At 31.9% G+C, this 14,540-nt stretch overlaps 1 protein-coding gene and 1 long non-coding RNA gene across 3 annotated transcripts; both read right to left on the bottom strand.

The window, feature by feature from the left end:
- Positions 1-513: 513 nt before the first annotated feature.
- LOC102631437 (uncharacterized) lies at positions 514-3,180 on the bottom strand. 2 transcript variants are annotated; one of them, XR_008053624.1, is made up of 3 exons: positions 2,863-3,180; positions 2,258-2,712; positions 514-1,606 (listed from the first exon to the last, which is right to left on the bottom strand). It is a non-coding gene; the product is annotated as an uncharacterized LOC102631437 (long non-coding RNA). The 2 variants fall into 2 exon arrangements; XR_001507366.3 differs by having other exon boundaries at positions 2,258-2,309; positions 2,863-3,179.
- Positions 3,181-11,411: 8,231 nt separating this feature from the next.
- LOC127900802 (protein CUP-SHAPED COTYLEDON 3-like) lies at positions 11,412-13,295 on the bottom strand. The gene is made up of 3 exons (XM_052436036.1): positions 13,198-13,295; positions 12,072-12,141; positions 11,412-11,819 (listed from the first exon to the last, which is right to left on the bottom strand). The coding sequence occupies exons 1-3, from the start codon at positions 13,293-13,295 to the stop codon at positions 11,412-11,414; spliced, it is 576 nt and encodes a 191-aa protein (XP_052291996.1).
- Positions 13,296-14,540: the final 1,245 nt, after the last annotated feature.

Raw genomic sequence — 14,540 nt, 5'->3', positions numbered from 1 at the left:
CATTCACTACTACAAAATTGATCTTTTATGACGGTTTTAAACGACATAAGATGACGGTTTTAAAACCGTCATCTTAGGCACCGACATTAAAGAGGGTACTTTTTTTATGACGGTTCACTAACCGTCATTAAATGTATATTTTAAATGACGGTTTTTTAAATAACCGTCATTAAATGTGTCATTTTAATGACGGTTTATTGTAAGAACCGTCATTAAATATCTATCTTTAATGACAGTTTATTTAAATAACCGTCATTAAATATGTCATTTTAATGACGGTTTATTGTAAAAACCTTCATTAAATATATATCTTTAATGACGATTTATCTAAATAACCGTCATTAAATGTGTCATTTTAATGACGGTTTATTGTAAGAACCGTCATTAAATATTGAAACAACATTTAATGATGGTTTTAGAAGAAAACCGTCATCTTTGTTGTAGAACACTACATTTGATGACGGTTCTTTTGAAATAACCGTCATCTTTGTTATTTATTATTAAAAAAATAAATTTGGCAAATTTCAGGCTATTCCAAGCCCCTATTTTAATTCTAATTTCATATTAAATTCTTTACAATTATTTTTCACAAATGTTTCATATACATAATGATGCAAATGTTTCATATACAAAGAGATAGTTCTACAAAAATCTCCAACAATCATTAAACTTCTACTAGTGAATGCACTAGCAACCAACAAGATTGGCATGTGTGAGTACATCTAATTTCTCATCAAGTCTTCAATTGCAAATGAATCTCACCAACTTCAGCAATCTACATCATTCTTACAAAGAATAAAGAGAAATTAAGATATATTCATATATTATAAATCATAAATACTAAATCATTTTAGTGACTTAAGTTGTAAAACAAGACTTTAAAGTACCATATCACTATTAATTAATAGACTTACCTCAAGTAAGTTAATCAACCATGTGTTCAGATAATAAATGACAACACATTCGCCAAAATAGAGACAATAAAAAAGCATTAACTACATCATCCATAAGAGATCCAGTACCTACCCATTATACACTTGGAAATAAAAAAATTAAGGCCTGAAGTTTAGAATACTACGTCTCAACCAAAGAATTAACAGCATGCTTAGATATTACCTTGCAAAAATTGTACCTACTTATTACCAAGGGGGGAAAAGATTAAGTATAGACATAAAAGAAAAGAACTGAAGAAGGTTCAAAACGACATCTGAAATTATTAAGCTGCACTGTTAGTAGCAAAATTTCAGCGAAATAGCACCCAAAATTTCTAAGTGCAATTTTAAATACAAAACAACAGTAAAGCAGCCCTTGAATGCTTCCAGGTGCTTTGTTTTTGCATAAAATGCAGTAAAAACAGCACTTGGAAGTTTCCAGGTGCTGTTTTTGCTGCATAATAGCAGCTAAACAGAACCTAGAAACAGTTTTAGGTGCTGTGTTTCTGCGTAAACAACAGTAAAAATAGCACCTAGAAACTTTCAGGTGTTGTTTTTATTGTATAACAGCAGCGAAACATTACCTGGACGCTTCCTGGTGCTGTGTTTTTACAGAAACAGCAATAAAACAGCCTCTTGTGCTGTTGCACAATAGCAAAATACTGCAATTTAAACTGAAAAAATATAAGTGAGAAAGGGTTAAGCAGCCAAAAGTAAATCCATCTACATATGCGCACAAACAAAATGAACAATTCACTTCCAAAAGCTTCAATAATTTTTTAACCTTAAATGGAGGAAAGTTAAAGTGCATAAAGACAATTTCTTTGCTTTACTGACTTGAACTAGTAAATCAACCCACTGATAAAATTTTTGCCCTGCTTCCTTAGAACCATAAACATATATAATTGAATTAATTTTATGGGAACTTCATCAAACATCATATGTAAATGAATGCATTATTCCACTTCCAAATATAATCGAACTCTAAATCCATGAGATAAAGTCCAAAACCAAAATATCTTATCAATCACACAATTATCATGACATAAACTTGGGGTCTAGAAATATGGCTAAAAAAAAAAAAGGTTGAATACTAAAGTCTAACATCTTTTCTCTTCATTAGAATTGTGTCCAGTATCCTGAATGGTTTCTATTTTAGATTAAACCTACAAGATACTAGATAGTAAATCTAAAATGGGAAAAAAAATACATTTTACAGGTTTTTGCCTGTCTAGCAAGAGCAAATCCAAAATGCATCACATAGAACAGCCACGATCCAATATAAATTTCGTGATGATTCTAACAAAGAGCTTGACAATACATACCTTCTCCCAGATGTTTCCCCTGATGTTATTCTAACCTCCTTCCTCATAATGACTGCCATCATAAACCCAAATGTGAGTGTCATGCAGGCATTGTACATTTGCCAAATGAATTTGTAAATGAAATAGGTAATCAATCCATAGGCATAATCAGAAAAATTGAGAGCAAGACTTTATGGCATTAATAGGGCTAAACACTTTATGATGGGGAACTTTTGTATGGTCACTGATTAAGGGGACACAACTCAAAACAAACATTCCAACGCCAAGTTAAAAGATTGTTTTATGTGCAAGCACATTCGACTAATTGTCATACTAATAAAAAAGAAAAAAAAATTGAACATTAACAGGACAAAATAAATGATAGTTCAAGTTGTTAGATATGAAAACACCTTCAAGATGTTTTTGATCCGTAGCAAAAATTACAAATCCGACAGATAAATCGACTCCCAAATTCACTGTTAGAGATGAAAATATGAAATTAAAAGTAAGTAACTAACTAATTAATCACAGAGAACTAACTAATAGAAGCAATGGAATCAAAGCAATTGTCTAAAAGCTTCGGCCAACAAAGAGTGCAGATATATTATCAAACAACAGAGACTCACCTAATAGAGTGCTTTCTTCAGCGAGTCAAACGAAGAGTGATGGTAAGGCTAGGGTTTATTTGGTTCGATGGTGATTGACGGTGGAGGCTTTAATTCATGCCATTAAGGATTGGGTTTTCTTCGACGGCGAGGGTTTGGATATGGGTTAGAGTTTTCTTGAGTACGTAAGAGGGCTATAGTGTTGACTTCGTCATAGTAGAGAGTGAGCATGAGAAAGAGGGGCTGTTGGTGTTGGCTTGTTGCTGCGTGTGCGTGAGAGAGAGAGCGACTGCTGGTGGCCTATCGCTACCGTGCTTGGCTGCTACTGCATGGGCTAAGTGCGCCGGCGGCGTGCGTGCTGTTGAGAGAAAGAGGCTGCGTGCGTGCGCGATTGCTTTTAATGTTTACAAATTATCTGTAATTTTAGGGATTTGGTGTTTAGTATAAGGCCAATTTTTTTTTTTTATAACTATATCAATATATACGATGACGGTTGTTTTATGCAACTGTCGTTAAAAATGCCAATTTTTAATGACGGTTCTTAAAGAACCGTCATTAAAATTAAAAGCATTTTAATTATATCTATAATCATTAAAAATTATGATTTTCAATGACGGTTTTGTTAAGAACCGTCATTAAAAATAATTTATTTTTAATGACGGTTTTTAAAAAACCGTCATTAAAGATAATATTATTTTAATTACACATATAATGACCGTTTCATGTAAAAACCGTCATTAAAAATTATTAATGACGATTTTTAAAGGTAGTACTATTTTAATTACACATATAATGACCGTTTCATGTAAAAACCGTCATTAAAAATTATTATTTTTAATGACGGTTATTAAAAAACCGTCATTAAAAGTAATATTATTTTTAACTACACATATAATGACCGTTGTATATAAGAACCGTCATTAAAAATAGTGACTTTTAATGACGGTTTTTATAAATGAACCGTCATTAAAATTAAGTGTAAATTTTATTTGACATTTAATGACGGTTTTATTACATAACCATCATTATAAGTGGTATATATTATGACTGTTCATATAATAACAGTCATTAAATATTTTTAATGACGGTTCTTCTAAACAACCGTCATAACATATGGGTCATTGTTTTACATTTTTATAGTAGTGATTCTTTACCTACTTTTTCTTTACTTTTACAATATTACCTTTTTAACAACATTCTAAACATTAATTAATTTATCTAAAAGAATAAATTAGCCAATAATTATAAATTAATCAATAAATATCAGTATAGAAGAACTAGTATTTTCTATGCTTGTATAACAGTCTTACTAAAAACTATTTACAAATAAATTAATACCAACCAACTTAAAGTAAAGTTTATTATCTAGACAACAATCTTTATCATAATTGTTTTATGAAAAAATTAATTTACCAAATTAATCCTAAATTTACATTAATAGTATAAAAGTTTATGTAAATTGTTATGTTAGTTTTGAGGTTAATTTGACAAATTATTATTGTTTAATTAATATCTCCAAGAATATTATTACAAAAATATTATTGTAAAAAGAAAAAGAAAAATAAGAGTAAGAGTGTAACATATTTAAAAGCAGGAGTATTTGGATTTTTTTTTAAATACAAAGATATATGGATAGTTAACTAAAATTATAGAGATTGAGCAAGAATTTATCCAAATAAAAATTGTAAGCAAGTGTATGGTTATCGAGCATGTAGAAAAAGGTGGAGTCCTTATAGCATATTTGGTTTGAAGAAATAAAAGCGGAGGAAAAGAGAGAAAAAGAAGAAAGTGATACAAGAAGAAGAGATGATTTCATGTCAAAATTTAAAATTGACTGTCATTTTTTCTTGTTTTTTCTCCCCCTCTCTCGTCTCCATTCGTATCCCCTCCTTCCATTTCTTCTAACTAAACATGCACTTAGAGTGATTGTTTTGACCTCCCTTACTTGGCATGTTTAGTGAAGAAATGGAAGGAAATGAGAGAAGTGGAAAGGAGAAAGAAGAAAGAAATAAAAGAAGAAAAGTTGATTCCATGTCAAATTAAACAATAATCCTCTTCCTCTCTACTTTCCATTCCTCTTTTCTCCTCCCATTTCTTCCAACCAACTATGCACTAAGCCTATATTTTGTTGGAAGAAATGAGAAGAGAGGAGAGGAATGGAAATGAAAGAGAGTGAGATAAAATGACAAAAAAAAGACCAATCTCAATTTTTTTGTTTGATTTGACAGAAAATTCATGTTTTCTCCACTTATTTTCAAATATTTTCGCTTAATAATGTCTCATGATTTTTTTTTTAAAATTTTCAGAAGCTAATGATATTGCTTATTGATGGGGAATTTAAGAGCTGCAAGGAAAAAATTCAACAAAATAAAATAAAAACTGCAATAAGGTGGTGGGGACCGTGGGGTTGTGGAGAAATTAACTTCAAATAGTAGTGTCTCAAATTTTTTAACGATGCAATTTTTACTGATGAAATTCATTAAATAAGAAAGATATAGTTGTTGACCAATTGCATCTGGAAATAAAATTATAAATGTGGTATTATTACACAAAAATGGGTTGGAATTATCTTCATAGTTGGTGTCAAATATTTGGGTACTTTTAGAATTTTTTGAGTTGTATAGATTAAAATCTTTAATTTTTAAGTTTAATGATTGGTTTATTGAGAAAATGAGAGTGAAAATAAATTTAGGGAGTTCAAATATTCCTTTCAAAACTAAAATTTATAAAGGAAAAAAGGTGATGATATTTCTACCTTACATTTTGTGTAAAAACGCTTCGATTTTTTTTTTTGAAAAAAAGGTAATAGGCAAAGTCTAAATTTATTTTTATTCTCTTGTCTTTTTCAATATTTGAATTTGGATGGTTAGCCAAATAAAACTGCTTAAAAGTCACTAGACCACACCATTGAGGGCTTTCAGAAGTTAAACTTATCTTTTGAGTTGTTGTAGCTAGGGGTGGGCATGGGTTGGTTTGGGTTGGGTTTTATGTTAACCCAAACCAAACCATAAAAATTTGAACCCAACTCAAACCAATCCAAATATTTTTAACCCAATCCAAATCAACCCATTTGGGTTTGGTTTGAATTTTGTAATAAAAATATTTTTTATTTTGATAAATTTAATTATATCAAAATTACAATAATTATTAAATTAATATTAAAATATGAAAAAATATAGTCAAAAAATTATAAATAATAGATTTCATAATAACTTCGTCCTTAAATATTAACCATATTACAATACAAATTCTAATAATGTCAATACAAATCAAAACAAGATAAGACATCCAAATCAAGTATCAAAACAATCCATCATAATTATTCCATCTGCAGCACTTTAATCAAAAGATCCCATGATCAAATGAGTCTGCTCCTTCACCAACAAATAAATAACAAAAAAAGAAAATTATAATGTTGAATAGTTATAAAGATGAGTAAATTTAAAAAGGAACATGATTCATACCAAAATCGTAAGAATAACATCAATCTAAAGTCATTGCCTCCGTTGTTGCACTTGATCCAAACTCTACATTAAATAAAAATAAATTAATAAAAAAAGACTAATGATAAACAAATATATAATTTTTTTCGCTTGTTATGATAAATAGTAGTTACCTGATATCATGGCTTCATAAAACTCAAGCTCCTCCATCGTTGGTTCATCTTGTAATGGGACAAAAGTGTTACGTAACCAATTTTGTGAGCATATCAAAGCTTCCACCATCTTTGGACTTAAAGAACTACGAAATGAATCAATGATACGTCCTCCAGTACTAAATGCAGATTCTGAAGCTACTGTAGATATTGGAATTGCAAACACATCCTTTGCAATATGTGAAAGAACTCGATATTTTATTGAGTTCATTTTCCACCATGCCAAAATCTCAAAGTCGTCATCATCAACATGTTCACATGGCTCCAACAAGTACCCCTCTACTTCATTTTTCATCTCAACACAATCATCTTTTCCTATTCTTTGTTTGAACTTTGCAACACTTGAAAGTTTAGAAAACCCCACCTTTTTATCAAATTTCCTACTATCAACAATTGACGACTTACTAGCACCACTAGATGATCCACAACCACCAATCCTAGTGTCAAGATCTTTATAGTATTCATAAAGACGTATTAAAAGAATTTTCACCTCTTCAGACTTCTTCCCAACCTCATCAATAACAAAAATATCTTCAAAGCAAAATCTCACATATTTTAACTTATAACGTGGATCAAGAATAACCGAAATAAGCAACAAATTATTTAACCTATCAATTGAACCCCAATATTTGTCATACTTATTTTTCATACCTGTTGCCATTTTAGATAAAACAAGATCATCACCACTTTCAATTAATGATGTCAAATCGGAATGAATTGAGCACATTTCATGAAAATATAAGTTTGAAGTCACGTACATTGATCCACTAAATTTCAAAGTTATATCATAAAATGACTTCAAAAACAACACAAAAACATTAGCATTTTCCCAATCATCACTATTAGGGGGTCCTCCATCTTCTTTGAAATATAAAACATAATGTCGATCATCATCCTCCATTCTCTCAAAAGCCTTTTGAAACTTTAAAGCACTCTCCAACATTAAGTAAGTGGAATTCCACCTAGTAGACACATCTTGAACTACAAGACCAGCACCTTCAATTCTTTCATGCTCTACACATATTTTAAATTTTTTTAGCCTTGCAGGAGATGACTTTACATATTTGACAGCATTACCAATTCTAGAAATTGACACATGTAAGTCTTTCAACCCTTCATTCACAATTAAATTCAAAATATGCGCACAACATCTCATATGTAAAAAGTCACCATCTAGCACAAGCCCATTCTCACTCCAATTCTTCAATTTCTTTTTGACATAATTGATAGCTAACTCATTTGAACTAGCATTATCAACAGTAATGGTAAATACCCTTTCTATACCCCACTCAAGTAAACAAACCCTTTGCTTATTTGAAACAAAAAAGTTCCTCAATTTTTGCTTTTCATCCCAAAAAAGTTTGTATACATCTCTAGCAAGGGTTCTCCTAGACGGTAGATCAAAGTTTGGTTCCAATTGTTTACTATATTGTTGAAAGCCCTCTTTCTCCACAAAACTAAAGGGTAATTCATCAATAATAATTAACCTTGTAAGGGCTTTTCTACATGCTTCTTTATCAAAGACATGAGACTTAGATTCGTCTTTCATTTCATGTGAAGTTGTTTGATTTTCATCCTCAAATGTGTTCAAATAATCAGGACAACGCAATAAATGATTCCTTAATGTACTAGTCCCCATTTTAGTCCCATGTTTATTCTTACAAGCATAGTCATTACCACAATAATTACACTTGCATCTATTACATGGATCGTATTTAGTGAAATGTTCCCATATTTCCGATCTCTCTGATGGCTTTTTCCTCTTGCTCTGAGTAGTTGCCAAAGTGTCCGAAGAATAAGTACCATGACAACTTGAGTTCTCATCCATCTAAAATTAATTGAAAAAAAAAATCATGTAACTTTAAGCCAATTCAACAAAAAAAATTTACCAAATATAAGGAATAACAACAACAATGGCAGTAATTATAACTGGAAAAAAAAAATCATGAGTTAAGGTAGTGTTATTTATTCATAAACATAAAAGAGGCATTCCATACAAAATTACAAATCCCGAATATGTGAAAAAGCTGGAAAGCCAAGCATCACTAATTATTAGTAAAGAAGTTTGCAGCACAATGGTCCAAAAGCAAGAACACGCACACACACACACACTTCCCTCTCTTTCCAAGCAACATCTCCGCCCACCAATAGGAAACACAATAAGCTATCGGTGCACCTATATATATGTACATATTCCTCTATTAGAACTTTTCACAAACACCTCTCAACTCTCAAGCAACAGCAGTTACCAGCAACAGAAAGGACTTTCAAATCTCACTTGCGAAGCGTCAAGCTGCAAGCTATTAGCTGACCATCATCACTCATCATGGGAGCTGGAGATTTTTCTACAGATTTAGATTCAAATTCCAGCTCATCGAATTCGATTATAATACGCGAAGTCTGGGCGTCTAATTTGGAATCCGAATTCGAACTCATCAGCCAAGTCATCAATCAATTTAAATCATCATCAATTCCCCATTCTCTAATTCCAAGCATACCCATTACCAAATAACTGGAAAAAAAAATGAAGCTTTTGCAAAAAAAACCTCACCTTAGATCAATAGAAAGGCTGTAATCGAAGTGGGGTCTTCAAGAGTTGATGAAAATCGACTGAGAGATTCGTGACAGCACTTTTGTTGACGGAGATTGTGGAAGATAGAGTGAGAGATTGTGGAAGATAGAGTGAGGTCAGTGAGAGTCAACAGTTCTAATGAACTGGGGAGTGATGAATACAAGATTATGGAAGTGAAAATAATGGAATTAATTTAATTTATTTTATTTTATTTTATTTATTTTCCACTCACATCTCACATTATATTTATCTAGCCCATGGTTAAACCATATCCAAACCATTAAAAAATAGTTTTTTTTATAAAAACCCAAACCAACCCATTTTAATGATTTATCCAACCCAAACTATTTTATTTGGTTTGAGTTTGGTTAAACCCATGGGTTGTGGGTTTATGCCCACCCCTAGTTGTAGCTCTGTCCCCACTCTTCTTTTTTCATTTCTTTGTTCTTTACTTATGGCCATTTCCGAACTCCGACGAGGTGTTACTGATTTCCTCAAGAACAACACATAAATCATCTTGTCATTGCCTTTCCATGTTTGTTAAATCTTGTTTGGAAAATAATGATGTTGAATTTGTTTTTCATAAGTTAGTTATTACAATTTCACTTAGAATAATTAAGTTCACACATCAAAATTTGGTGATTAGAAAGATTAATTACCAAGAGAAAAAAATTCAGAAAATTTATTACCTTCGATTTTAAACATGGTGTAGCTTCTTTCTTCAATTTCTACTTCTAGTAGTTTTGCTAATATGCGAAGGAGGAAGCTAAAGGGGAACATACTTTCTAATATAAATGTTGAAGGATGAAGCTACATGTGTCGTAAATTAATAATATTATAATTTTAAAAAATCCATTAATTTAATTAATATTAATGTATTAGTAAATTAATAAATTATTTATTTATGAATAAATTCTTTATTTTTAAAAAATATGACCATCTTTATAGTATTTACTTACCTTAGTTTATATTTATCATATTTAATTTGAAATAATAATTAGCTGTCTTATACTTATACTGGTAGTAATTAAATTATTTTAAAGTTGTTATTACACTGGTAGTAATATATAAGGAGCCTATTTTGCACTTCTTTCAATACATATAAGAATTTCACATTATAAAAAGAGTTAGTAATGAAATCTAATCCTAAATTAATTTCAAGAAGCAATAAACAATTTATAAAAGCCACATGATTTATTTCAAATTAGGTAATTATTGATTTATATAAAAGTAGTCTAAGCAGACCCCACAGAAAAATAGGATCATGATATATCATGTGATTTAATTTCAAATTAGGTAATCATTAATTTATATATTAAGTGAGTCCTATAAAAAAATAGATTTAAAAAAATTATCTTATAAATTTATCGAATTATCAATTTATCAAATATTATTTTATTAAAGTATTATTAATTTATTGAGTATTATTTTATTCAAATTCTACTATTTAACTCTATTTCTACATTTTTAAAAAAAAATTAGTAATTCACAAAATTCATTGAAGATCAAATTCAAAACTTAAGCTCTAAGAAAACAACTCCTTACTACCATTGCTAAACCTTAGCTTTATCCACTTACTAATAAAAGAGCTGATTGCAAAGTAGGGGTGGGCATTTGGTTCGGAGGAAAAAACTAAATGGTTCAAAAATTCTGAACCATTTGGTTTTTTATTTGGTTTGGTTCAAAACCGAACCAAATTACCGAACCAAATGGTTCAAGAAAAAATTAAAATTAAAATTAAAAAATAGTTCAGAATTTATCTTTTTATTTTTGTTTGTTAAATAATACATGATATTATATGTGTCATAACATACACTTTATTTTATTGTTGAACTTTATTATTTTAATTTATTATTGTTAGAGTTTATTATATTGGTTACTATTTATAGATTTATAGATTATTTTTGGAATTTATTATGTTAATTTACTATTGTTAGATTTTATTATGTTGTTTATTGTTTACTAATTTATAGACTCAAGATTATTGTTGTATTAATAGTGTATTATTATATTATTATTTTTATTAAATAATGAATATATATGATAAAACCAAACCAAACCAAATTATAGAACCGAACCGAACCGAAACAAACCAAATTAATTTGGTTCAGTTCAGTCTGATTCTATAATTTGGTTCGAATTTGGTTCATAAATTCATGAACCATTTGGTTTCAGTTTGGTTCGGTTCGGTTCAGCCCGAACCGAACCAAACTAACTAGTGCCCACCCCTATTGCAAAGTATCGGTAACTTAAATTACTATAGTAGCCCAACATTTTGTATTTAGTGCGCTTCTTCTTCTGAATTTTTTTTTCACCATTTTTCCTCTGTTCCTCTAGCTGCAATTAGTTTTCATGTCTTATACTCGTGATTGTGCAGAAGTGTGTACACGTCATGAGCCATTGAGTCTTCACATCTTTCTTGTAGTAATTCAGTGACTTCTTCACAGCTACTGGTTTCCCACCTTTGTCATTTATGTAAGATGACAGCCCCAAATTCTTCCAAAATCCACATACAGCTTCTCTGTAAACCATTTCTGAATGGTACCTACTTCTTAAGTGAGTGAAGTACATTTGCTGGTGACAACAATCATGTGCTAGACTCAAGAGCTCCCAAGGTTCATGTTCACAAAGTTGTATGTCTTGGATAAAATAAGAACCTCCTCCATCAGTATGACCAGACACCTTCCCAATTAGGTAAGACACTCTATCTTCTTCAGTTGGATTGAATACCACACCAGGTGGGAGCATCACCTGAGATGACAGATCATTAGGAATACTTGATACAAATAAAAATATGAAAGCTTCAATCAAACCTCAAGATAACAAGATTATCAATACATTTCTTGAATTAGTGTTATTTTATTATTGTATTTTTTTTTCTTTTTGGTCGGATTTTAATTTCATATATGTGTTCAATAAAAAAAATTATGAATTCATCATGTATTTTTACGGAGAAAAAAGATATTTTATGAGTTTACAAAGGGGAAAATTATCTGCAGCTACATTATTAGAGGTTCTACATGAGCATTCCCAGTAGGCAATATTTGGAGAGATGAGCATTGCACCCTCAAAGCTATTTTACCAAATCAGAATGAAAAAAGATAGAAAGATCAAGTCAAAGGGAGAGGGGATTGTCTAACATCTAGCAACAGGTACTTTTTTTGTTCTATAAATAGGATTATCCTTGACTGCAGAAAAGAATTAAAAAACACCCACAAAAGAGAAATTCATACCTCATTATTATATAACTTCTGTATGGTTGCGTTAAGGGTACCCTCCCAACACCCTTTATCAAGGCCCCAGGTTTTTCGTACCTCTCATGACCTTGGTTTGCTTAAGATTCCAAGAGAGAAAATCATCATCTTGGGACAATCTATCACAAATAAGTCTTCTAGCGATGGGAATTTTAAGGTGCAATTTCCAAAGCAGAAGCTTTTGAGACTGTCTACACATTCAAGTGACAACCACTTCAATCTGCTGAAAACAACCTCATCTTCTTCTACATCTCCCTCAATTGATATTATTTCTGTCATCAGCCTACATCCATCTATTCTCAGTTTCACGAGACATACCAAATTTTTAGCAGTGGATGAGGATACTAAGTTCTTCAATCTTTTGCAATAAGATACTTCCTGTTAGGAAATTGGTGGGTGAAGCAGGACCGCAGCTAAAATAAAATTGGAAATAAAATAAAGAACAAGCACAATAGAGGACACCAGAAATTACGTGGTTCGGCTTTTAGCCTACATCCACGGGCGAAAACAGAAGGAAATATTTTACTAGTGAAATAAGGATTACAAGTATTGTAATATTTTGGCTCACAACCCAAAACCCCAATACACCCAATCTCTCACTCACTAGACTCTCTGCTCTGCAAGAATTATTTCTCACAACTCTCGACTCTCTCTACAAAATTGAATGCCTCTCAAAATGGAATTGAATGCAAATGAATTAGGGAGCTCTTCCTTTTATAGCTAAAAAATGGCTATTAAATTAATATATATTATTTTTCTTGTCAAAATCGTGCTCCCCATTTTCTTCTTCAAATTTCTTCTTTTTCCATTTTCTTCATTCCAAATTTGCTGCTGCCAAATTCTTCTTCTTCTTCTTTGAACAACTAGTTGCTGACCATCTAGATGGCTGCTTCAAACCATCTAGATGGCTGGCTGCTTTTGACATTTCTCCCACTTGGAGATTAGATTGAGAAGCAATCAATCTCCACACCATCCTTTCTGCTTCGCCATAATCATGTTGCCTACGTTTCTGCTAGGCCACAAGAGGATCTACTCCAGACAAACTTATCAGTATTTATCGGCTTGGTCAAAACATCTGCTAGGTTCTCTTTGGTATGGATTTTCTGCAAATCCACACTTCCATCTTCCACTACTTCACGAACGAAGTGATACTGGACTCCTATGTGCTTTGTCCTGGAATGAAAGGCTGGATTCCTTGCAATGTGCAAGGCACTCTGACTGTCACAAAACACAGGAATTTTCTGTTGTTTGTGCCCGAGCTCCTCCAATAATCTTTGTATCCAAATAGCTTCCTTGCAAGCTTGTGTAGCTGCCATGTATTCTGCTTCTGTTGTAGATAAAGCCACAACGGTCTGCAGTTTCGAAACCCAGCTTACAGCTGCTCCCGCAAGTGTAAACACATAACCAGTAGTGGATTTCCTTTTATCAAGATCTCCTGCAAAATCTGAATCCACATAGCCCCTGACAGTAAATTCTGATCCTCCATAACATAATGCAACATCTGAGGTTCCTCTGATGTATCTCAGAATCCTCTTCACAGCTATCCAATGCTCTCCACCAGGATTCGCCATGTATCGACTGATTGCTCCCACTGCTTGTGCAATGTCCGGTCTTGTACATATCATAGCGAACATTAAACTTCCCACTGCTGATGCATACGGTACTCGAGACATCTCCTTCCTCTCTGCTTCATTGCTAGGACACATACTTGAGGATAATTTGAAATTAACAGGAAGTGGGGTAGAAATTGACTTACAATCTTGCATGTTGAAGCGCCGCAAGATTTTCTTCAAATAATTCTTCTGTGAGAGCCAAATCTTCCTGTTATTTCTGTCTCGGTGAATTTGCATCCCTAGAATCTTGTTTGCTGGTCCCAAGTCCTTTATTTCAAACTCCCTAGCCAACTGTGCCTTCAATTCTTGGATTCGATCTTTGTTGGGACCTGCTACCAACATGTCATCCACATACAACAATAAAATGATGAAATCATTATCTTCAAACCTCTTGTAATATGTACAATGATCTGAACTGAGTCTGTTGTATCCAAGGCTCATGATGAAGGAATCAAATCTCTTATACCAACACCTCGGCGCCTGTTTGAGACCGTATAGAGATTTGTTCAACCTGCAAACCAAGTTCTCCTTTCCTTTTTCTGCAAAACCTTCTGGTTGGAGCATATAAATTTCTTCTTCAAGTTCTCCATGAAGAAATGCAGTTT

This window comes from Citrus sinensis, chromosome 3, assembly GCF_022201045.2.
Source record: "Citrus sinensis cultivar Valencia sweet orange chromosome 3, DVS_A1.0, whole genome shotgun sequence".
Classification (NCBI taxonomy): domain Eukaryota; kingdom Viridiplantae; phylum Streptophyta; class Magnoliopsida; order Sapindales; family Rutaceae; genus Citrus; species Citrus sinensis.
This window is presented reverse-complemented; position numbering and strand designations above follow the sequence as displayed.

What these genes read in the sequence shown, in the direction of transcription:
- LOC127900802 (XM_052436036.1), bottom strand. Translation starts at nt 13,295, where the DNA reads ATGGTGTGGAGATTGATTGCTTCTCAATCTAATCTCCAAGTGGGAGAA. An exon ending in TTGAAGCAGCCATCTAGATG is followed by an intron (nt 12,142 to 13,197) that starts GTCAGCAACTAG and finishes TTGGTAAAATAG; the next exon opens with CTTTGAGGGTGCAATGCTCA. An exon ending in CATGTAGAACCTCTAATAAT is followed by an intron (nt 11,820 to 12,071) that starts GTAGCTGCAGAT and finishes CTGTCATCTCAG; the next exon opens with GTGATGCTCCCACCTGGTGT.